The sequence below is a fragment of the Prinia subflava genome, chromosome 8 (assembly GCF_021018805.1).
Source record: "Prinia subflava isolate CZ2003 ecotype Zambia chromosome 8, Cam_Psub_1.2, whole genome shotgun sequence".
Taxonomy (NCBI): Eukaryota; Metazoa; Chordata; class Aves; order Passeriformes; family Cisticolidae; genus Prinia; species Prinia subflava.
Window position 1 is genome coordinate 18,953,539 of NC_086254.1, and position 22,933 is coordinate 18,976,471.

At 53.4% G+C, this 22,933-nt stretch overlaps 3 protein-coding genes across 7 annotated transcripts in view; 1 reads left to right on the forward strand and 2 right to left on the reverse strand.

Moving 5' to 3' along the window:
• DNAJC7 (DnaJ heat shock protein family (Hsp40) member C7) lies at window positions 1-17,279 on the reverse strand. The gene is made up of 14 exons (XM_063403859.1): window positions 16,954-17,279; window positions 8,747-8,835; window positions 8,379-8,503; window positions 8,179-8,292; window positions 7,798-7,872; window positions 6,207-6,325; window positions 5,028-5,181; window positions 4,150-4,314; window positions 3,061-3,152; window positions 1,963-2,036; window positions 1,488-1,634; window positions 1,146-1,298; window positions 598-660; window positions 1-294 (listed from the first exon to the last, which is right to left on the reverse strand). The coding sequence occupies exons 1-14, from the start codon at window positions 17,262-17,264 to the stop codon at window positions 257-259; spliced, it is 1,719 nt and encodes a 572-aa protein (XP_063259929.1). The 5' UTR covers window positions 17,265-17,279; the 3' UTR covers window positions 1-256.
• A 14-nt stretch (window positions 17,280-17,293) lies between these two features.
• Window positions 17,294-19,450, forward strand: NKIRAS2 (NFKB inhibitor interacting Ras like 2). Of its 2 annotated transcripts, XM_063403876.1 has the most exons (4): window positions 17,294-17,469; window positions 17,659-17,736; window positions 17,834-17,900; window positions 18,278-18,509. In XM_063403876.1, the coding sequence occupies exons 1-4, from the start codon at window positions 17,376-17,378 to the stop codon at window positions 18,372-18,374; spliced, it is 336 nt and encodes a 111-aa protein (XP_063259946.1). In that variant the 5' UTR covers window positions 17,294-17,375; the 3' UTR covers window positions 18,375-18,509. The 2 variants fall into 2 exon arrangements, with proteins under 2 accessions (XP_063259946.1, XP_063259945.1); XM_063403875.1 differs by having other exon boundaries at window positions 17,310-17,469; window positions 17,659-17,900; window positions 18,278-19,450.
• Window positions 19,451-19,585: 135 nt separating this feature from the next.
• Window positions 19,586-22,933, reverse strand: part of ZNF385C (zinc finger protein 385C) — a 44,616-nt gene continuing 41,268 nt past the window's right edge. For 3 of the 4 annotated variants that reach the window (XM_063403863.1, XM_063403866.1, XM_063403865.1), the window contains 2 exons: window positions 22,734-22,847; window positions 19,586-22,439 (listed from right to left, as the gene is read on the reverse strand). In XM_063403863.1, the coding sequence (XP_063259933.1) occupies window positions 22,215-22,439; window positions 22,734-22,847 (339 nt within the window). In that variant the 3' untranslated portion in view covers window positions 19,586-22,214. The remainder of the gene's footprint in view (window positions 22,440-22,733; window positions 22,848-22,933) is intronic. The other variant, XM_063403864.1, reaches the window with a different exon arrangement.

The following is a 22,933-nucleotide window of genomic DNA, read 5'->3' on the forward strand; positions in this document are numbered from 1 at the left end:
GAGGGACCAGAAGATTCAAAGCTTTATTTTTTTTTTTTTTTTAATAAAGTTAACAGTAAAACAAAATTCACAAGCCTTCCCCTCCCGAGCTGGTTTCCTCTTCACACACACAACACACAAACAGAGGCTCCAACCCAGAAATGAAACTGCTCTAAGGACAACGAGACGTGATGGAGGAGGAGTCTGGGGCTGTCCGTATTCGAGGTTAAAAGAAGCAGATCAGGTATGTGTGGTTTGATTTGTGTTTGTTTGCTTCTTAGCCAAACTGGAAAAAGAAATTTCCAGGCCCAGAAGCTGAAAAACAAAATGGAAGATAATCAGGACTTTTCAAATCCAAATGGGTTTAGTGCAATCCTAAGCAGCACACGGATGGCCAAGCTCCAGAAAGAGGAGCCCACGTTTGTGGCTTTGGAACCCAGGAGAACCAGAACCAGCCACCAGCTCACACTGTGCAGGCAGAACTTTGAAAAAGCTCTTAGATTTGTGCAGCAGCCAAATGCTCTCCTCAAGCAGCACATCCACTGGGAGCCCCAGCTGCCCTGCCAGGGGATCTGTGTACTTACGGTTCCAAGGCTGGGAGGAGAACACCTCACCTACCTTCGAAGCTGAAGCCCCCTGGCCCGCTGAAGAAGGCCTTGAAGATGTTATTTGGATCAAATTCTACAGGGAAGAGAAGGAATTCGTGAGCTGCAGTGAAACTGCCATCACATTCCCACAGTTCAGGAGCTGTCAGCTCACTGAGGGTCCAGAGAGTGCCTCAGAGTGGCCGAGCAGGGGGCACAGGGCTGGCCCCAGGAGTGACCACAAACAGGTAAAGCAGCTCTCCCAGAGAGAACCTGCCACAGGGCAGCCCAAGGATTTGCACAAGCAGCATTTAGGGACTCACAATTACACTATTTAACACATCCTGTGATTTCTGCCTCATGGCAGCTACTGCCCACCAGCTGAGCCAAGGACACCCACCAGAATCCCACCCAACTAGAAATTCTCAGTGCAGCCCTGCCATCCCATCAGGGACCAAACCAAGTCAATTCATGGAGCCATTCCCAACAGGAGGCTTGCTTTAGGGGATGAGGGTCTGATCTTGTTAAAGGCTGAGAAAGGCCTTTAACAGAGGCTTTTCTGGCAGAGAAAAGAGCACTGACCTCCCATGTTTAATCCATCCTCTTCCAAATCCTGCCCACTGTCATAGCGGGCCTTCTTCTTGGGATCTGACAGGATGGTAAAGGCTTCACCAACCTCCTTAAATTTCTTCTCTTCTTCCTTTTGTACTTCTGCACTTGCTCCACTGTGTCGGTCTGGGGATACACAAACAAGCAGGAAAAAGCTTTCAATTTCTAATGCAAATGGATATAGTTAAACACTCCCAACCTCCTGTCCCAGAACACGCTCCAGATCTGTGGGGTCAGAGCTGCTATTGCCCAGAAATTCCCTCTCCCACATGCATTTCTGCCTCAGTGGTGGCTGCACAGGACTGCTGTGGGTACCTGGATGGTGCATTAGTGCTCGTTTCCTGTAAGCCTTCTTGATCTCATCTTCAGAGGCGTTTTTGTTCACCCCCAGGATTTTGTAGTAGTCTTTCCGTTTGCTCTTTTTCAGTTCCACCTGTGCGTTCTTTAGGAGCTGCTTGTGTTCTGGAAAGGAGCACAACACCAGAGGGGAGGAGTTATTTCATCTCTTCCACTTCAGGCTGCTCAAAAAGCAAGGGGACAGTCAAAACAAGAACCAAAACCATTCTGAACCCAGTGCACTGCCTGAAGCTGAATTATCATCTCAGCATTCAGTGCTGGGAGAGAAAGCAGACCAGAGGCAGGGATTTCCAGTGCTTCTGAGGGCTCCTCCACATTGTCCCACTGGGGTACTAGGCTGCAAATCACAGCATATTGTGGGGAAAAAAAAGAACAACAAAAAAATTGCCAGTTTAGGGAACCCTGTGCACACACAGAGTGCCCTTGTGCTCACCTTTTGTTTTCTCTGTCTGATAAACCTTCTCATAGTCTCTTACAGCATCTTCATATTGTTCTGTGTCCATGTAACTGTGGAAAGAAACACTGGTGGCCAAGGTGTCCCTCACAGGAACAGCAGAAGGGGTTCAGTACAGGCTGTCTGGGTGGATGTGGATTAAGAGAGGTGCTCTGGACTGCAGCAGGAGCCCTCACACTTGTGGGAAACCCTGGCACAGGAACCTGCACTCTGGGCTCCAAGGGGGCACTCTAAACCCCTTTGGCAGCACAAGTTCTGCTTTAATGACCTGATAATTCCAATATGCAGCTGTGGGAACTGATCCCAGCCAGCCTGAGCTCCAGGAAGCTGGTGCAGGATCAGAGCTGGCACAGAGCTACACACTGGCAGTGCTGGTCAGGAGTGACAACCCTGGCACCTCTGAGGGACACGTCTGTCTGTCACCCCTCAGCCTTACTTACACATTACCTACTCACTGTAACTTAGCAATTACAGAGATGAGAGATTGGAAAAGATTGATCTTGGAGGCCTTTTTCAATCTCTTTTCCAACCACTGTAAATTTGCAATTGCAGACACAGAGAGAGAGAGGGGCTCTCTGGGACAGAACATCTATAAACACAGCCAGTGTCCATAAACACAGTAAGTTGAGTCAAGTTTTAGATCAAATCCTCCCTAAATCCTGTTCAGATTGGACATGAGGAAGAATTTCTTCACTGAAAGGGTGGTCAGGCATTGAAACTGGTTGCCCAGGGGGGTGGTGGAGTCATCATTCTGGGAGATGTTCAAGACCTGGATGTGGTACCCAGTGTTCTGGTCTAGTTGATAAGATAGTAATTGGTTGGCACCAATGGTTTTGGCGGTCTTTTCTAACCCAAATGATTCTATAAATACACCATCAAGAGGCAGTGCCAGATCCAGGCAGGCAGGAGAGGCCATGGAGAGCTACTTCCATCTCCTCAGCAGCATAAGGAAGAGGAATAAATTCAGGGCCTCAACCCTTCTATTCAGTTAAACCCCAGGTTTGTGATCCTGCCCCTCAGAGCTGCCAGGAGGACACTGCTGCCCCCACACGTGCTCAGGTGCCCAGGTGTACTCACCACTGTGCCCTCCTCAGGTAGGCTTTGACATACGTGTCGTCCAGTTTCACTGCGTTCGTGCAGTCGTCGATTGCTTCTTCAAGTTTCCTAAGCTGCAACATCAGACACAAGTGAGGGAACCCCACACAGAGAACAAATTCTGCATTATGACTTTAGGCAAATGAAAGGTGTGAAGGATCTGGGAACATCTCACTGTTTTATCTGTCTCTGTCTAGGATTTTTTTTTTCCAATTTCTCCTAAACACTGAGCTTTTGTTCCCTGGGAAAAATCAGAAGCTTGGCCAGTGACATGACAGAGCTGTGTGGTGCTTCTGTGTAAGAAATGCACTCAAAACCAAAGGCCTTCCTGATAACAATCCCAATTCTGTGTCCAAACTAACTCCTGCGCAGGAAGATAAACCTAAAAATATTTAAAAGAAGTATTTTTTAGAAAAAGCGTTGTTTGTTTTCAGACACAAACACGTAAGACATCAACTATGTGGCCTCCAGCTCATCCCACTTCCCAGGTTTTGGGAACAGCCTGTGTCTCTGACCAAGTGGGGGTGTCTGGGCAAGCAGCATCAACATTGGGACAGCTGAGGAAGAAAAATGCCCAGAGGACACAGGGTGGGAATTGGGAGCACTGTCACATCACTGGCTGTTCCTCTGGATAGTGCAGGACTAAAATTCAACAGCAAAGCTCAAGTGTCAAAGGGCTTTTAATTGGGTCTCTTTTTTTAACATAAAAACACAAAGCAAGACATGGTTTACAAGAAGACAAGAAAATATATCTGCTCATTCCTGGGAAGAAAACAGAGACAGAGGTGCTTTTTGCTGACTAAGATAAGGTTAAAGCACGTCCCTCCTCTCCCTCCCACTCCACACAGCCCAAGTATTTGAATTTTGTTTCTGCAGGAGTCGACTGCTGGCTGTTGGGAACTGATCCAAGCATTGTGCAAGCACAAACCCCTGAAACACTGCCCATGGCCTCAGAGATGCAGCTGCCCAGCAGCCAGGGGAGTCTGTGCTTTCCAGAATAACTGATCTGCAGTTTATCACTGCCACGGTGAGGGATATGGCCACAGACACTGCCAGGGCACCGTCCCTTACCTTTGAATTAACCGTCCCCCTGTTGCAGTAGAGTTTGGCATTTGTTTTGATATTGTTTGGGTCTATTCCTAGTGCCTCTGTGTACAGTTCATACGCTAGTTTGTAGTTGCCTTTCTTGAATGCTTTATTCCCGTCCTCCTTCTTCGCTTTAAGTGCTTTGGCATTCTGAAAGGAAACAGAGCTGGGTAAGGACACGAGGGCAGGGAGACCAAGCACCTTGTTCTGCCAGACACAACAGTTCTAATCTGGTTTCAGTCATTCTTGCAAGATACAAGTCACAGCCTTGCTCCAGCAGCTGAAATGATCTGGAAGCACTTTGCCTTTCCCCTAAGAGAAGCACTAAGGAACAGCCAGGTCCAGGCATCCTCCATAGGAAAAAGGTTGCCTAATTTTTAAGATGAGAACATGACTGTGAAGTAAGTTTATGCATTAAAATAAAAGAATTGGGAGCTCACTTTTTGAGAGCACATGAACAGATTTAAAGTCAGTCAAAGAACCACCCCAAGGAAGGAGCAACACGAAGGAACAGTGTTCAGTGGAAGTCAAGGTGTTGGCCTGGATATTGGACCTCAAAGTCAGGAGTTCCTTTTGAACCAATGTATCTGATTTTATTGCTCCTCTATCTGACCAGGAAACAAAGAAGAGTTAAGGGGAGGCTGCTTCAAAGTACCACAATCTGCTGAGAACCAGTTTCTAGGAGCTTGGTTTTATCTGAGGCAGCAGCTGGTTGTCTTTAGGAAGGGTTGGACACACTTCCTGCTCCTGGAAATCTGGGAAAAGCAACGATGAGGGAGGGAGAAGGGATTGATCCAGCAGAACCAAACCACACGTTGGGTTTAAACAAACCCAAATCCCGGTGATTTTGCAGCCCCACTTACCCTGCAGGCAAGACAAGCCTTCTCGTGGTCGGGGGCCATCCTGAGGGCCTGCACGAAGAACTGCACGGCCTTCTCGATGCAGTCCTCGTAGTACAGGCACAGCCCGCGCACGTACAGCGCGTCGGCGTTGGTCGAGTCCATCCGCAGGATATCGCTGCAACACAGCAACGGAGGGAATCGTCCCTGTCCCTGCTTCCCTCTGACCTCCACAAGCTCCCTTCTCCACTGAGACACTCGGTTATTTTAACAGGTCTGTGCCAAAAGGACAGAAGCCTCCTCAGGCAGGATGGCTGGATGTGAACGGGGTGTGGATGCAGCATCCCAGGAACACCCAGGCTGCAGCTCAAGTGCTGTGTCCAGGTCTGTCCCTCAGTTTAGGAAGGACACTGAGTGCTGTGTCCAGCTCAGTTTAGGATGGACACTGAGTGCTGTGTCCAGCTGTGTCCCCTCAGTTTAGGAAGGACACTGAGTGCTGTGTCCAGCTCAGTTTAGGATGGACATTGAGTGCTGTGTCCAGCTCTGCCCCTCAGTTTGGGAAGGACATTGAGCACTGTGTCTAGCTCTGTCCCTCAGTTTAGGAAGGATCTTGAGACCCTTGAGCGCATCCAGAGGGGGCGATGAGGCTGATGAGGGGCTGGGAACACAAATCCTGTGAGGAGCAGCTGAGGGAGCTGGGGGTGTTTAGCCTGGAGAAAAGGAGACTCAGGGGTGACCTTATCACTCTCTACAACTCCCTAAAAGGTGGCTGTATCAGGTGGGGTTGGTCTCTTTCTTCAGGCAGCACTGACAGAACAGGACACAGCCTTAAGCTGTGCCAAGGGAAATACAGGTTGGATATTAGGACAAAGCTTTTATGGAAAGAGTGATAAAGTGCTGGAATGGCCTGCCCAGGGAGGTGGTGGAGTCACCATCCCTGGATGTGTTTAAAGTCTGGATGTGGCACTCAGTGCCATGGTTTAGTTGAGGTGTTAGGGCTGGGTTGGACTTGATGATCTTGAAGATCTCTTCCAACCCAGTGATTCTGTGAATTCTGCGAATTAACGGGGATAAATTCACACACTCCCTCCCCATCACAACATGCACTACGGAATATTTTACATCCCCTCACTCATTCCAGGCGTGGAGCACAGGCAGCAGCCAGGACAGCCCAGCAGTGCCCCCCAGCCCTGGGACACTCACCTGGCCACAGACTGTGCCTCGGGGTACCGGCCCAGCAGCGCCAAGCACTCGGCCTTGAGGATTTTGAACCGGTGACACGCGGGGGCAAACTCCAAAGCACGATCCATGCAAAACACAACCTGGGGTGGGAGAAAGCACAGGCGTGAGCACAGCAGAGAGACGAGGGCCTGGTTGGAAAGGATGCCCCACGCCTGAGATTTGTGTTTGACCAGGAAGGCGAGCGTGCAGACACCCACCTCCGCTGCTGCTGGAGACACATTTCACTGGAAAATTTTCCTCCTGTGCAGGTTGGGCCTTTCAAAGGGCCCTGTGTGCCAAGGTCTGAGGCATCTGCTGCGTTACTGCGACAGAGCACTACACAAGGCTCAAGGGACACCTCTAGGAGGTCCATCCCTTTAACTTCTCTAACTACTAAGCCCTAAAGAAAGGACCAAGGACAATCCTGCCCCTGTTTCCTGTCGTATAAAGACGTGGGAGGGACAGAAATTCAATAGATTGAGACAGTTTGGACTGGACAAAACACAAAAAAGTACAGTGCAAGGGCTGATCTTCCACTGGTCTGACAGCCATGGGCAGGGTGAGCTAATGGGTCTTTTCCATCCCTGCACTCTGGTGGGGACATCTGTGCAAGAACGGGGCATTGTTCCCAAGGTTCATCTGCTCCTCAGCCCGTGACATCACGGGGCCCTGCTGTGGGAAGCACTGTGCTCACAGCCAAGGGCTCCTGGGTGAGGCAGGAGCAGCTCTCCAGAAACAAAGCTCACGTTTCATGTTAGCCTCCCCAGTGAAGTGGGACTGGGGAAGTGAGGGACAGATGCAAATGCCCAGAACGTGCAACACAGGCAGGGCAATTCCCACACAGGAAACTCAGATTGATCACACATCCCGTTTACTCCTCATTAACAGGTGATATAAAGCTGGGATTTAAACTTCCAAAATCTTGAGCTTAGCCCAAGAGTGACCTGGACAATGAGCTCAATGTACTGGACAGTCTCCTTTCTGGGATAAATCTGAGCCTTACATGCATCCACTGCACAGAAACAGTTGCATGAGAAGTGCCTGGTGCCTTTCAGATTTCATGCTGTCATTTCTTGTTCTATCAGGTCAGTACCAGCTGCATCCTGTTACAATCCTTGGAAGAAAGATTTGGAAGCTGTAAGGAGAATGAATGCCCCATGCAGATCTGCATTCCTCCTTGTACGACCCTCTGGCTAACACACAGCCTGCCTTATTTTTTTTTTTTTTCCTTTTCTTTCAAAGAGTTGAGAAAGAAGAAACCTGGATATGCATTTCAGGAGCAAAGTGTGATCAAATGCTGCTGCTGACAAAATCTGTCTTCAACAGCTCAATCATGACTCCACTCACCCTGCAAAGCAAACAGTGACAGAGGGTTGGCCTGAGCCAGTCACCTCCTCACCTTTCATTTGGTCAGTGCTCAGGGACCATGAGCTCTGCCACTTTCAGAGCTTACACAATTCACCAGCCAGTCCTGCTCCAACAGATGCAGCAAGGAAACCAGCCACACACCTGCCTGGGCCGTGTTGAACACACCAGTTCTTATATAAGATGACACCAAACAAGCCAATCTCACCTTCCTGAAATCCCGTTTCTCAAAATCCACTTCAGCTATTTTCTCATACTCAAGCACAGTCGTGGCATTCTTCAGCTGAAAGACAGAACACACGAGTGCTGCAGGACAGTGTCTGCTCTGAAATGCCACCAAACAGCATTTGAGCAGCCAATCCCTGAATGTCACAGCCAAAACTACTGCAGACCATGGACCAATGATGCAGATGACATGAATACTTTTGCCAGCATTCAAATCAGTTTGAAATGAAGTGACTGAACTGGAAGTCCAGGAAAATGGAACTTGTGAAAGAGACACAATGGCAGCTGCCTTACACTACTCTCCATTTCTCCTTTGGCCAGCTCAGCATCTGCTGGGGACAGTTAAATCTGAAGAGCCCCTTACCTCCTGCTGTGCCTGGGTATTCTTATGATCCAGCTCTAAAACTCGTTGAAAGCAGCGGCTGGCAGCCATGGCATTCCCTAGGGAAAGGTGGCACTTCCCTTCCCGGAGATGGCCCTGGGAACACAGGGAAAAGGGAGCTGCAAGAGCTGCAGGAAGTGCAGACAAGGGGCTGAATGAGGTGTCTGAAGCTCTCCACATACCCGTACAAAGCTGTCGTCCAACCTGACCGATTGCTGAGCGTCCTCCAGCGCTTCCCGGAACCTCCCCAGCATCATGAGCGTGGCAGCTCTGTTCCCATAATAGCTGGCATTATTGGGACACGTATCTGGGGACAATGCAAGACTCACCATCAGCATAACACAGCAGCTGCACAACTTGTGGCACTTAAGAACATTAGCCCTGACTGGCATTATCGATCTGGTGATATTTCCCAAGGTAATTAAAGCAGGCAAGGAGTTTCCATTCAGCATGTGCTGTCAGAACCCCCACTGGTGTGTTTGAAATCAGCAACCAGCTCCAATTTTAGACATGGTATGCAGCAAAGACTGATATTATCAGCTGTTCTCACCTATGGCTTTTGTGTAGTAGTTGAATGCTTCGTTGTAGTCTTTCTTGGCGTAGTATGCATTTCCCTGCTCCTTGAATGCTTCTGCTTCTCTGAAAGGAAGAAAAACACCACATTTTCAGAAGAACTGAGCATCAGATAGATTGTGACCATGATGAGTATTTGATGCCCAAGCAACCTCAGCGTAACTGTTTAATGCTCCAAATTTAAGCTGGTTCTTGTGAGATCTCAGCAAACACTGCCCAGCACACCCCATTTCCTGCTGCCTCCCAAACACTCCAGCACTTTACCCAGGATACTCAGGGATATTTCCTGGCCAAATTTTACAGGGATGCAATAGAAGCCTAAAACCACCTTTGAGTCCCCTCTGAGAGTCCAGCAGAACTCCCTGGTATGGAAATCATCCAACAGCCTCCTCCTGCAAGGTGCTGCACCTCAGAACAAAAGAGACAGTGCTGGCTCTTTCAGGAGTCCCACATACTTACAAACCAGAGCCAAGAACAATTTCCATGTTCAAAAGACAGCTAAATCAAAGAGAAATATGGTACAAGCCTGCAACACAAGCCTGGCACTGCCTTGGCAACAGGTCTAGAAATAGTCCTCACACTCAAGAGCAAGCATTTGCAGAGACAGTTTGGGACATTTAAAAACACACAACATATGGTTTAAAGTAGCTTCTCTTAAACTCTCGAAAGCAAAGCTTCCCCTGAGGGAAACCAAGCCCCTGATGTCCCCTCAGCCTTTCACCTGCACAGGGCAAGAAGGAGAGCACATCACAGTGATGGAATAGCAAATGTGAGCAATGCTCAGCAGGCTGACCCGGGAGAGAACAAAGGGAATTGTGTTGGAACAAGTTCCCATGTTTTCAGCCTTGCTCCGGCTGCCATTGGCTGTTCCCACACAACCACCTCATGCAGGGCTTGTTTTCACTGAGCCATCACAGATTTCTCAGCTGGCAGAACAATGGACACTGGGAGCTGGGAAGTGTGCTCTTCACTTTCAGTTTTATCTTTTGCTGTGGGCTACACCCCAGCTGAGTCCAGCCACAGCACTGCAGGAGTTAAACCCTGGGATGAGACGAGATGGGTAAGAACTGTGGCAGAGCAAGGGGTGGCACACACTCACTGCCCCCCAAGAGCCTTGTCCTGGCTTTGGGGTCAGCTCCTCCCACTCCTGCTCCAGAAAATGATGAACTCACCCATCAGAGATGGGAAACTGCCATCCCTCCTCCACCACAGCCCTCCCAGCATCACACCTGAGGCAGGTGCTCCAGCCTGGCTTTTCCTTTGGAGCCAGCACCCAGCAGAGTCCCAGGAGCTCTGCACCCTCCCAGCTACACTGATGTGCAACAAGGATATGCCTGTGGGATTGATCTGTATCACAAGCATCAGGATGCAAACTCTGGATAATTAGAGTGTTCCCAAACACAACCACCTGTTTTGAATATTACAGATCAAACATCTAAATAAAGTGGAGAAACTACCCAGCACTTCTGCGCTTTTGGAACCTGGGCAGTAAAGAGTTTCGCTGTTCTCTTGCTTCTGTCATCATAAATAAAAAAGAAAATCACAGATCCTATGAAAGTTCCTTCCCTCAGGTCTCTATTGTACAGTATAAAGAAATGGGTGAACAATTTTAATGGCAGAACTCACCTGAGCCACCACCACAACCTGCCCAGCACAACAGTGGGCCAAGCCACAAATCTTTTAGCCATTTTACCTGTCCTGTCACGAGGAATTACCATCTAACAGACACAGCTAAGGCTGCCTGCCAGAGCATCCCATCTGCCACAAACTGCTGGGAAGAGCTGGGGAAATGGGAGAAAGGAAACATAACCCCAGCAAAACCAATTTTCAGAAAGCACCGGCACTTTGAGATTCCAGAGAAACACCCCCACACAAGGATTATTGTTTTCTACTCTTTTTTATTGGTCTCTTTTCCTTTTAAGCATTTTAATACAGATCAATGCATCAACAAATCAGTCACAGTGCCTCGGGTGACAGTGGCAGGAGAGAGCACAGGTATTTCTGCTGCTCACATGGAAGGCTTAAGGATGGAAATTGTGAATGCAAATCAGCTCCACAACACGAAGGCAAAGGACCTGCTGGAGCTGTCAGGCTGGGCTGGAGCTCCAGCACCAGGACAGAAGCAGCTCTGCCCTGTTGTGCCCTGATGACATACAGAGCACACAGCCCTTGTTTACCACGGCTCTGGCTCCAACAAGGAGAACTGCAGCCCCTGATCTCACTGGGGATTGTTTCACCCCGACAGATGCTGCGGCCTGAATGAGCTCATTCTGCCTCCTGCGCTGCTGGGGCCTGCGCTCCCCACTTGCTACTTTTGACACCGAAGAAGAATCGTGCTTTGCTAAAAATACGCCCCCGGCTGAATGGGTGTCTTTGTGCCAGGGTCGGTGTCTTTGCTCCACACTGGACGTAGGAATGGAGAAGAGCTGCACCAAGGAGCGGGGTAAGAAACTTGTCTTTCATCACTCACACGCACCACAGGCACAGGACGGGCTGGTGGGAGTGACTTTCCTTGAGAGCCAGGCAATTATTTTTTTCTCTTTTATGGTATTTCTCAGCATCTCTAATACTTGAAGTACTTTGGTCCCAGTCACCCCAGAGAAACTGCCACCACAGAATCATTTGGGTTGGAAAAAACCTCTGAGATCTTTGAGCCCAACCTGTGACCAATCACTACCTTGTCAACCACACCAGAGCACTGAATGTCATGTCCAGTCATTCCTTGAACATCTCCAGGGATGGGGACTCCAGCTGCTCCCTGGGCAATGCCTGACAACTCTTTCTGTGAAGAAATTCCACCTGATATCCAACCTGAACTTCTGGCACAGCCTGAGACCAAGGAAGACAAGCAGCAGCTGCATGTGTTGACACTCCCTGGCACACTCAAGCTCTGAGGATGGAGCTCATGCCTGCCCAGGGAGAGAGGAACCAGCACAAGGCTCCTTCTCCTCCCCGTGCCCCGTGAAAGCTCAGCCCCTTCTCGTTCCCAGCACAGCAGCTCTTGGAGAAGCCATCCTGTGCTCAGTGACACAATCCCACGCTTGCCTAACAACTCCTGCCTCCTCCTCAGAGCTTCCACACGCTGCCCCCGCTCGAGTGCCGATCGTGGCTTCCACCTCCCACTCCAGCTCCCAATGAGACTCCTGCAGACACCTGATTTTCTGTCATAGAACTTCTAGGGATCTGTAACACAGCAGCTCTTGGTCCAGGTGTGCTGGCACAACCCCTGGGCAGGTATGTGCCAAGGCAATACCACCAGTGGCAGAAATCCAGGTGGCAGAGTCACTATCTCCCAGCTCTCCTGACCTTCACTCCCACTTCACTGCCTGCCTCTGTTATGAAATGGTGGCAAAACCCTAAAATAGCCAGGATTTAAGGAAGGCTCCAAAATTCTGTCCTGAACAAGCAATCTTTCGTGTTATGCTCTGGCAAAAGCAACACATCTGCCTGTTTTGTGCAGTTCTTGCAGAGGTTTTTACTTTAATAGGATATGGTGCCTTTATCAGGCATTTTTGGGGGTGAAATCCCACCCAGATTCTCAGCTGTCAGATGTGACTCAGCCGCTGGGGTAAAATAAGTTGGGTGATCTCAATTCAGTTTACAGCAGGCAGATGTCTAGAGCTTAAAATTAGCCATCATGTTTTCCCCTGGACATACAATACTCTCCCCTCCCGTTTTTCAGGACTTGGAAGAGAAACAAAACACTCTGTGTGCCAGAAAGATACACAGGGTGCACTTTAGCTGTCTTCAGGTGGGGTTTGACACTGAGTGAGGAATTTAGGCATAAAGTACATTTAGAACTTCCTCATGAGAGGCTGCAGAGAGGCAAGCACTGAGCTCTTCTCTGGTGACCCCAGGGAATGGCTGGAGTTGGGTGAGGGAGGGTTAGGTTGGATATTAGGAAAAGGTGCTTCCCACAGAGGGTGTCTGGGCACTGGGACAGGCTACCCAGGGCAGTGGGCACACACACTCGTGTGTAACATGCTGCTGTGCCCAGACTGGGCACTGCTGAGGGCACAGCAGAGCAGTGGGCACACACACCCATGTGTAACACACTGCTCTGAGGGCACAGCAGAGCAGCGGGCACACACACCCATGTGTAACACACTGCTCTGAGGGCACAGCAGAGCAGTGGGCACACACACCCATGTGTAACACACTGCTCTGATGGCACAGCAGAGCAGTGGGCACACACACCCATGTGTAACACACTGCTCTGAGGGCACAGCAGAGCAGCGGGCACACACACCCATGTGTAACACACTGCTCTGAGGGCACAGCAGAGCAGTGGGCACACACACCCATGTGTAACACACTGTTCTGAGGGCACAGCAAAGCAGCGGGCATACACACTCGTGTGTAACACACTGCTCTGAGGGCACAGCAGAGCAGCGGGCACACACACTCGTGTGTAACACACTGCTGTGCCCAGACTACCTGCCGAGGGCACAGCAGAGCAGTGGGCACACACACCCATGTGTAACACACTGCTCTGATGGCACAGCAGAGCAGTGGGCACACACCCTCTGCTGTGCCCAGGCTGGGCAGTGCTGATGGCACAGCACAGCAGTGGGCACACACGCTCGTGTGTAACACACTGCTGTGCCCAGGCTGGGCAGTGCTGACCCGCCGAGGGCACAGCAGAGCTGTTTCCTGGCACATCAGCTCCCCCCATCGCGCTCCCAGCGGGTTCGCTCTGCGGGCAGCACAGACACCGTGGCAGAGACCCAAGGCAGCCCTGAGCCCGGGAAATCCGAGTCTGGACACGCAAATATCTCCACGGATGGGTGAAGGATTCACCCATGGAAACGTAACAAAGGGCTGCCTCGAGCCTCTCCAAGAGTAGAGCTGAACCTGAAGGCAGAAGGTGCTCAGAGCCTCAGAACATTCCTCATACCTGAGGGCAAACTCGGAGGACCAAAAGAACCAAAATATGCACAAGAAATCCAAGAATGACCCAAACCCTCCCCGCAGCCACGAGTGAGAACAGCAGCCGAGCCCCAGCTTTAATTGTGCCGTTATGTAATTCCCAGAGCTCGGAATTAACCTAATTCCCAGCAATGCCCCCATCACGCCTGGCAGGGCCATGGCGTAATTTTTGTGAAAACCCAATGGAAGGGTCTAGAATCAGCCTAAGAACGCTTTTTTTGAAGGAAGCGACTTCATTTGAATGAAGGAAGTCAGCCAGCTTAATAATTCCATGGGAAAACAACTGCATCTACATTATGATTCACCTCAAAAAAGCCCATTTCCTGTGAAGGGAATAAGCTGAAACTGTAGGTACCGATCACCTTTTCCTACTGGATAAAGCAACTGCCTAAGTTTGGTATTCTAATACTCTGCAGATGCATGGAGAAGCAAACAACTGCACGAGTACTTTCTGCTGCTTCTGGTATGATCATAAGATCATAAAGTAATTCCAGATGAGTAAAATGGGCTGGTTTATCAGCTGAGAAACCCAAGTGCCCATTTACAGGCAGAAGAGGAAGAGAAGAGTCTTCTCCAGGTTATCCCAGAATGACCTGGTGCCCCTCAGATGACTCACCCCGTCCTGCCAGTGCTGCCCTGAAAGCTGGTGAGAAATGACATTTATTCTGGAGCAGCCTCACTGAGATGCACCTCACTTCATGCACTGGAAAAGCCTCTTGGTGCTCAGGAACACCTGAGAACCTCCAGGTAAGAGCTGCAGATCTGAGCAGTGACCCACAGCTGGCCAGGACTCTGTGTGGGCCACTCCATGCTCGTCACTTTGCTGTGGGAAATGTCAATGCCCCACAGAGGCACCAACACATCCCAAACCTGCAGCAGGGGCTCTGCAATCTCCTAGCAGTATTTTCCCAACAGCTGGAGGTATTTCTTTTTAAGAGGCTTCCACATGCTCCAGTGCGGAAGAAGGAGGAGAAAGATCCAGCCTGGAGCATGCATGGGAGCCAGAACCCAGAGGTGCCAGGAAGATGACAAGGAAATTCTCCCTGGCAAAGCTTTAGCGGCTCAAGCTCACAAAGCAGCTGGGGGCAGGGAAAAATTGTTCCCATGGGTGAGAAACCTTTAAAATTAATGAAGACACAAGTGACTTTTTAGGGGTGGCTCAGTCCTGCTCATCAGCTGCTCCGCACTGGTGCACCAATGGATAAAATTAACACAATTACATCAACACTTTCTGCCAGGACCCCAACAATCCATGAGGCAGCAGAGCAGCAGACAATAATTATCCTGTGACCACACTCCATTCCTGTGCCCTGGATACCCTGGGAGCTCTCTGGCATGTCTGCAGCTGCTTCAGGGCGTTAGTTACAACCATTCTGAAATGCATATCTCCCCTTTTGCTTGTTTTTGAACTTTGCAGTTTTATTAAGCCACAGAGAACAGAATTGTGCATTTGGACAAAGGTAAGTCCTTGAGCAAAGTATCCATATTCTGCTGTACTGTAAACCCCAAATGGAAACAACAGAACATAGAACTCTCATTGCTGAGTTGTCATAAGGATTCTGAAAAGGTTTTCCTTTGTTTTTGCTGATTTTTATGAAAGTGAGCTCAGACACATCCCAAAGGCTGCACCAAATCAGTGTGTCCCATGCAGACCCAGCTCTTATCTGGCCTGGGATGTTCCCCTAACACCTGGCACCTTCTGAGGCTCCAACTCCACTCCCCAATACAGCAGTTATTGCTCTGATTTCCATGAGAGTAACTGAGCTACCACAGTGAAACAGAAAAGGCTGGGGTAGGGAAGAAATTAATGCACAGAACTGCAAAGAAATCGGGGTGTGCAGGGCTGGCTCCTCCAGAGCAGCACCAAGGAATCAGCTCCTGCCCACACGGGTCCATTTTAGCAAGGGAAAGGTGCAACGTTCCCAAAAGAACACAAAAATGAAACATTGTGAAGGCACATAATGAAATCAGTGCAGGGCACAGCCTTAAGGAAGGAAGAATGGAGCTGGAGGTCACTACCTGCAGACACCTGTGCCTTCAGCCAGGGTTTTACCTCTGCCAATTTTTACCATTTCAAACACCACATTTTGCTTGCCCAGGGGGCAGGAGCGATGTGCCCACACAGGCCTGTCCCAGCCTCACAGGCTGGGCGATCCCGGTGCTCTGTGAGTGCCAAGTGCCTCTTCAGCAGCTCCTCCTTTCCTGCTCAGCAGGACCTCCCCAGGGAGCTGCTCCTCAAGCCTCGACTCCACGGAATCCCTTGAGCCATCAATGGGAATCTGAAACCACCATTCCTCAGAGGCCACTTTTGGTTTTGTTTCCTCTTCTTCACTCCACTGAATCATCTTCCAGAGCAAACGCCTCACCTTCTACAGGAACAGCTCCTTCTTTCCATCTCCCTGGGAGATGAACCCAGCGCCTGCCACTAAAAACGGTGCAGTTTCCTAGACAGGGACTTTCCCACTTTTCTGCCCACTCGAGCTCACTCATTCCTGGGGGAAAAGTGCAGGAAAGATGGGGATCCCACCTGCCCTGCCTCAGGTGACACTGGCAGTTCCCCGGGCACGGTGCACCAGGGCACGGCACAGACAAACCAGGAGCTCCTGCATGATGGAGCACTCTCAGAGCAGGGCTCTTCCCGAGGCGTTTTTCCCGTTATCCACAGCAAGGCAGGGCAGAGTGAAACCCACAGTGGGCAGGCTTGACATGGACCAGGAACCAGGGGAATGGGGTGACAAAGCAGCAAAGGGTTCAGGAGTTTGGAGCCTCCTCTTCCACGAGTTTAATCCTTCCCTCCCCAGCCAGGGGGAGGACGCGCTCCCTTCAATCCGGTGCGTGGCCTCGGGACACGGGGTGTGAACTGCATTTCTGGGACACCCGGTAACGGGTGCATGTTCTAATCCCGGTGCTCACGGAGGCCGCGGGAGCTCGCCGGGACACAGCGGCACCGCACCGCAGACCCAGTGCTCCGCGCCCCGCCGCGTGCGGCCCGCGGCTGTCACGGCCCGCCGGGCCCCGTTGCGGAGCCCCGCGCCGCCGCCGCTCCCGGCCGGCCCGGACAGAGGACTTCGCTCGCGGGGCCCGCCCGGGAAAGCACCGACCGGAGTCCCGGGCGCGCTCCCGGCCCTGCCGAGCACCTGCGGCCGCCCTGCACCGCGGCCCCGGGCCCTGCGGCACTCGCAGCCTCGCCGGGCCGCGGCCCGCCCACTGGCAGGGACAGGGGCCGCCCTCTCCCCGCCCGGGCCGCCGCTCTACCTGCGCGCCTCCTCGTCGCTGTCGGCATCGCCGGGCCCGTCGGGCGCCGCCATGACCACATCGCACTCGGCCTCGGCCGCCGCCGCCGCCGCCATCTTACCGCGCGGGGCTGGGCCGGACCGAGGCGGGGCAGGGCGGGGTGAGCGCCGGAACGGGCGGGGCCTCCGCCGGTGGGGCGGGGCGGGGGCCGAGCGGCAGGGGGCGCCCGCGGAGGGGCCCGGCGGCGGCATCGGGCGGGGCCGGTACCGGAAAGGGGGCGGGGCTCGATGCGGTGGGCGGGGCTTATCCAGACCACGCCCCTCACCGCGCATGGCAGCGCCGGCTCCCGCGGTCCGCCCGCCCACAAGGGGGCGCTGTGGTGCCGCCGCGTCCCTCGCGCCGCCGCCGGTGAGGCTGGGCCGCCACCGCCCCGGTGAGGCGGGATGGGCAAGAGCTGCAAGGTGGTGGTGTGCGGGCAGGCCTCGGTGGGGAAAACCTCCATCCTGGAGCAGCTGCTCTACGGGAACCATGTGGTCGGTGAGTGCGGCGCCGGGCAGAGACTGCTCCGCGGCTCCCCCGGGTGTGGCGGGCAGGTCCGGCCCTGGGCAGGGCTGGCCCTGGGCAGGGCTGGCCGTGGTCAGCCCCAAACACACCGGCGGTGGGTGGGGAGGGCACAGCTCCCCGGGCTGTGCCAGGGTTCCCACGTGTCCCCTGCCGCCCCGTCAGGCTCGGAGATGATCGAAACCCAGGAGGACATTTACGTGGGCTCCATCGAGACGGACCGGGGCGTGCGGGAGCAGGTGCGCTTCTACGACACGCGGGGCCTGCGGGACGGGCTGGAGCTGCCCAAACACTGCTTCTCCTGCACCGACGGCTACGTGCTGGTCTACAGCACCGACAGCAAGGAGTCCTTCAAGCGTGTCGAGCTGCTCAAGAAGGAGATCGACAAGTCCAAGGACAAGAAGGAGGTGAGTGCCCCGGGAGAATGGGCTGCGGAGTGGGATCTGCTCCCCTGGGGCAGGTTTTCACCTTTGTTTTTTCCAGCCTGTCACAAGGTACTGATGAATCCCTGTGAGACTGCCAGCAGTAACAGGCTGTCTCCTGAGATGCTTTCTGAGCATAGAGATGCTCAAAAGCTCCTTCCACTTTGGGGCTGGTTTGGGACACACAGACCCCAGCAGGAGGGGAAGGAAATACTGAGATCATTTGGTTTCACAAGGCCTAGACATGGACAGGGAATCAGTGGCAGGGCCAGGCTCACCACTGAGGGTGTCCATGGCAGAGCCAGCCAGCCCTGCAGCTCCGTGCTTGGTCGTCAGGGGCCCTTCTCACCCTTTTGGAACAGGTCACCATTGTGGTTTTGGGCAACAAGTGTGACCTGCAGGAGCAGCGCCGGGTGGACCATGACGCAGCCCAGCACTGGGCCAAGGGTGAGAAGGTGAAGCTGTGGGAGGTGTCCGTGGCTGACCGGCGCACGCTGATCGAGCCCTTCATCTACCTGGCCAGCAAGATGACACAGCCACAGAGCAAGTCTGCTTTTCCCCTGAGCCGCAAGAACAAGGGCAGCGGATCCATGGATGGCTGAGCCTGCTTCCCCTTCCCTTCCTTTGCCGCCTCCTCTTCCTCACCTTCCTGCTTCTCTCACACACAACTCCTGCTGAGTCCTGGGTGGTGTCACAGAGCCTGTGGGAAGCAGGTGGCAGGAGGAACAATCATCCCAGGGCTAGGATGGTCCTGGCAGATGAGAGAGGCAGTGGGACAGGAACCATTCCTCTCCCTGCCCAGCCCCTGCTGCTGTCAGAGGTGCAACAGGAAGGTCAGGATTCACTCAGTGACCCCCTCTGCTCTCAGGTGCAGGCTGGGAGAGTGGAACAGAGGCACAGCACAGGCTGACTGGAACGTGGGGATCAGCTCCACATCTGGAGGGAACAACTCCCTCTTTTTCTATTTCCTGCTAACATGTGGGCAGAGCCTGTTTGCTGGCCCTGCCTCCAGCAAGCAGCTCTCCTTGCCCTGCCCCAGCTGGCTTTGTGCTGCTCCCTGGCAGATTGTCCTTACCCTGGCAGTGCCTACTGTTCGTTTATGCACTGGAATATCCAGGCATGCTGCCCCAGGGAATCCCTAGAGCAGGGCAGGTGCTGTTCCTGAGGGCAGGATGCCCAAATCCACCCTTCCAGCCCTCCTCTTCCTGAGTGCAGACTCAGCCCTGAGTTGGAGGAGATGGGGTTGTGCTTCACGTGCATACCTAGGTCCTTGCAGGAGCAGGGACTGAACTCACCCTGCACACTCCAGATGCTTTGGGCTATGGTAGCTCTCACTGCCCACCTGTCACAATGCTGCCTCCTCTCAGAACCACCAAAAGACAAGGCACAGGTGTCCTAGTCCTACCCAGCAACACTCGTTCCCTTCAGGTAGTCTGGATGTAGGAAAAGAACTGATGAAAAGCCCCAATGTGTTTATACTTGTTCCTTTTATTTACTGAGTAACACAATAAAGCGATGAGGTTCGGTTATCAAAATATTTTCCTTTTTTTTTTTTTTCCCAACAGTTATAGTACATCAAAAAAATATACAATGAACATTACAGCAGGGTACTGGCCAAGTCCCTAGAGTCTGGATATTCCATTTTGGGTTTGGGCTTTTTTTTTCTGGTTTTTTTTTTGAATCAAACTTCACATCACTCCAAGGTTATTTACAGAGGGGCACACGTTACCGAGCTCTATGGACTATCCCTACTCCTAGTACAGCATGTGCTAAGTCAAAGGCAGTAAATGCTTTGGAGAGCAGGAGGGGATTCAGGGGGATGCCATAACGGGGGGTTCTTACGCAGCTCGTTGCAGTATTATTGGTACTAGAAGGAATGGCTTTCACAGGGTTAAAGTGCCAAGAACAGGAGTGTGTCAGGACTCCACTGGTGAGGGGCAAGGAGCAGCCATGGCTCCAGCACAGGCGTTTTGGAACAATGGAGTGGAACAGGCCCACTGGTGCCACACGGCTCTGCGAGCTGGAGCCCAGCTGTTCCTGGATCCCCAAGCTTCTGAGGGGCTGGGCACGGCACCAGGGGCTCATGGCACAGGAGTGGACCCACTGTCCTGCTGAGGCAGCTGGACTGGGGGTGACCCCAAGGGCCGAGGAAGGGCACAGTGAGACGGGCAAGGGTGGCTGGAGATGCACCGGCCACGGGCTGATTGGCACTGGGGAGCGGGGACAGCGTCCCTCCTGTCCCCTGGGGCCCCACCAGCACAGGCTCCTGTCCCCTGGGATGTGGGGTCCCTACGTGTCCCCTGGGCTCTGGGACCATTTCCCTATCCGTGGCAAAGCTGTTTCTGCTGGGAGCCTTCCTTCCCTCAGCTGCGCTCCAAGCCACATGTCCCACACCGCTGCAAGACCTTTCCATTGTCTCCATGCACAGCTGCTCAGCCTTCTCCTGGTGCCCTCTCTCCACTCTCCTCCTTCCCTGGGGAAGGGATGTCCTGAGCAGGTGAATTCATACACCCTCACTCTCCCATCTGTGGCAGGAGCACAGTGGTGGCTCCATGGCTGGTGCTGCCCACAGGCTCTGCAGGTGTGAGCTCCCTCCTGCAGCTTTCCTGCCCTTGCCGAGGCTCCAGCTCTGGGAAGCAGATATGTTTCAGCCATCTGAGTCACCCATTGGCAGCTTCCCATGCCAGGACCCATCCTGAGCATCAGCAGAGCACGCTGGGCAAAATCCATCTGAAATCCGGGCGCTGCTTATGGCCAAGACATCAGATATGTGTGCTTGTGCGTGTGGATTCCCAGGTGCACACACCAACCTGCCTCTTCCCGAGGGCTGGGAGGGAATGGGAGTCACAACAGAGGCCTGAACCAGCACCCTGGGCTGGGGACAGGACAGAGCTCAGTGTCATGTTGGTTCTTCTGCTCCCACCACTGCTCCAGCTGCATGGATGCATCAGCACCAAAGGGAATTGCAGGCAGCCAATGCGGCGGGTGAGCTGCTCCCCTGGATTGCATAGATCGGGGTGGGGTGTTCCTCCAGCGAAAGGTCCATTTGGGATGCAACTCTCTCTATGTACAGCAGCGTGCTGGGCACCCAGAGTGCTGTGGTGACAGTCCAGGTCATGGTTGGGCTGTCTGAGCCCAGTGAAATGCAGAGCTGTGGCCTCGAGGTCCCTCCAGAGCCCGGCATTCCGCAGGCTGTGGGTGCACCTGGCACCTGATTGTCCAGGCTGCTGAGGACACCTTTGTTTTTGGGAATCATCAGTAACTTCCTGGAAGCTCCTAACTGGGATGGGATTGGAGGGCCGGGCATGGCAGGTGAGCAGCAGCGTTGCCTTTCACTGGAGTACTGAAAGTGCTTTAGGGACATTCACTCAGCCTCACAGCATCTCCCGGGAGGTAGGGGCAGGGCTGTCCCCGTGGTGGGACAGAGACAAGGACAGGCGCCAAGCACAGGGTCACCTCCTCGGGAAGCCAGCACCAGACAGTCTGATGCTCTCAGCATTGCTGGGCATGAGTGGGGCCCAGCTTGACCAAATGCCCATCGTGTGCTTCTGGGGCCAGGGCAGGGCCCGTGTGCTTTGGAGGGAGGAGGTGCTGGCCCTGGGGTCAGCTATTGCTCTCGGAGTGAGGATACAGTCGGTGTGGCCGGTGCCCGCCACCATGGGGGCTCTTTGGCTGGTGGGACGTAGGGAGTTGTGGGGGTGGGGGGCTGGTGGGTGGCATAGAAACCCCCTGCCAGCACAGGCAGGTGCAGGGCTGGCAAGGGCACAGCCAGCCCAGGCTGAGAGTGAAACTGCCAGGTTCCCACTTGTGCTGGGGTTGTTTCTCCCACCAAGAGCTGGGCTGAGATTCCCCTTGCAGTTCCCTTCCCACTGGGCTGGCAGGGACCAGAGGGATGCTCCTTCTCCCAGGGACCAGCCAGCTCCTCTCCTTCCAGTCTGGTAACTGGGAGGGCGATGAGGAAGCAGCCAGCAGGCCAAGGACAGGCAGGCTCTGGCCATGAGACGGTCCTGCTGATTTGGACACTGTCCTCTTCCGTGCACTGCCTGGGCTCATCTGCTGAGCACGGGGCCAGCACAGGCTGGGGGAGCGGTGGGGATGCGCGGCGGGGCTGGCTGGGCTCTGTCGGAGCACCTCTCTCCAGTGGGAGCCCTCTCCAAGCCAAGGAGAAGCCGGGATTGATGTCTACGACTACATTTTCCCACCAGCCAGGAGAGGAGGTACCGGGAGCGCTGCCCCCAGCGCGCAGCCCCCGCAGCCCAGCCCAGCCGCAGTGCACAGACCCTCGGTGGGCCGGCGGCTCTAGTAGGGCGCGAAGACGATGGGACCCGGCGTGGGCCGGACGTGGGCCGGCGGCGTTCGGAAAAGGGCTGGTCCAAGGATCGGGGCTTGGAAGAGGGTGGTGGCAGCTGCCGGTCGCAAGGCAAGGGGTCCGGGCATGGCGCAGACAGCGGCGGCGGTGAGCGGGCTCGGCAGGAAACGGGTTGCCAGGGTTTTGGTGAGGTGCTTCTGCAAAGCCAGCTTGGACTGCAGGGAGGGAGGAGGAGGAGACACTGTGAGATTGCAGAACAGGTGGAGGAATCTGCCACTGTTAATGCTGCTGCTGCCAAAGCACTCCCAAGTTATCCCCATGCTGGCCTTCCCAGGAATAGACTCAAAACCCAGCATCAGAGCTCACCCTCCCTGAGGGGAGAAGCTGAGCTGTGGTGATGGAAACAAAGGTTTAAGAGAAGCAGCTCCCGTAACTCACTGAAAGGGCGGCTGATGGCGAGTGAGGTTTTGCAAGCAAACTGAGCAAGTGCTGTGCAGAGAGACAGGTACCTTGAGAATACTCACTGCGAGGGCAGCATTCTTCTGCAGCTTGTTGTAGGGGCTGTACTTGGGCTTGGGTGGCTTCCCTGCCAGCCTGTCTTTGTGCCTCCGGCTGCTCATGTGCTGGAGAGGAAAACAGCTGGATCACTGGGAGCCAGGACAGCTGAGGTACTGTGCGGCTCAGGTCTGTGGGGACGCCCATCACCCTG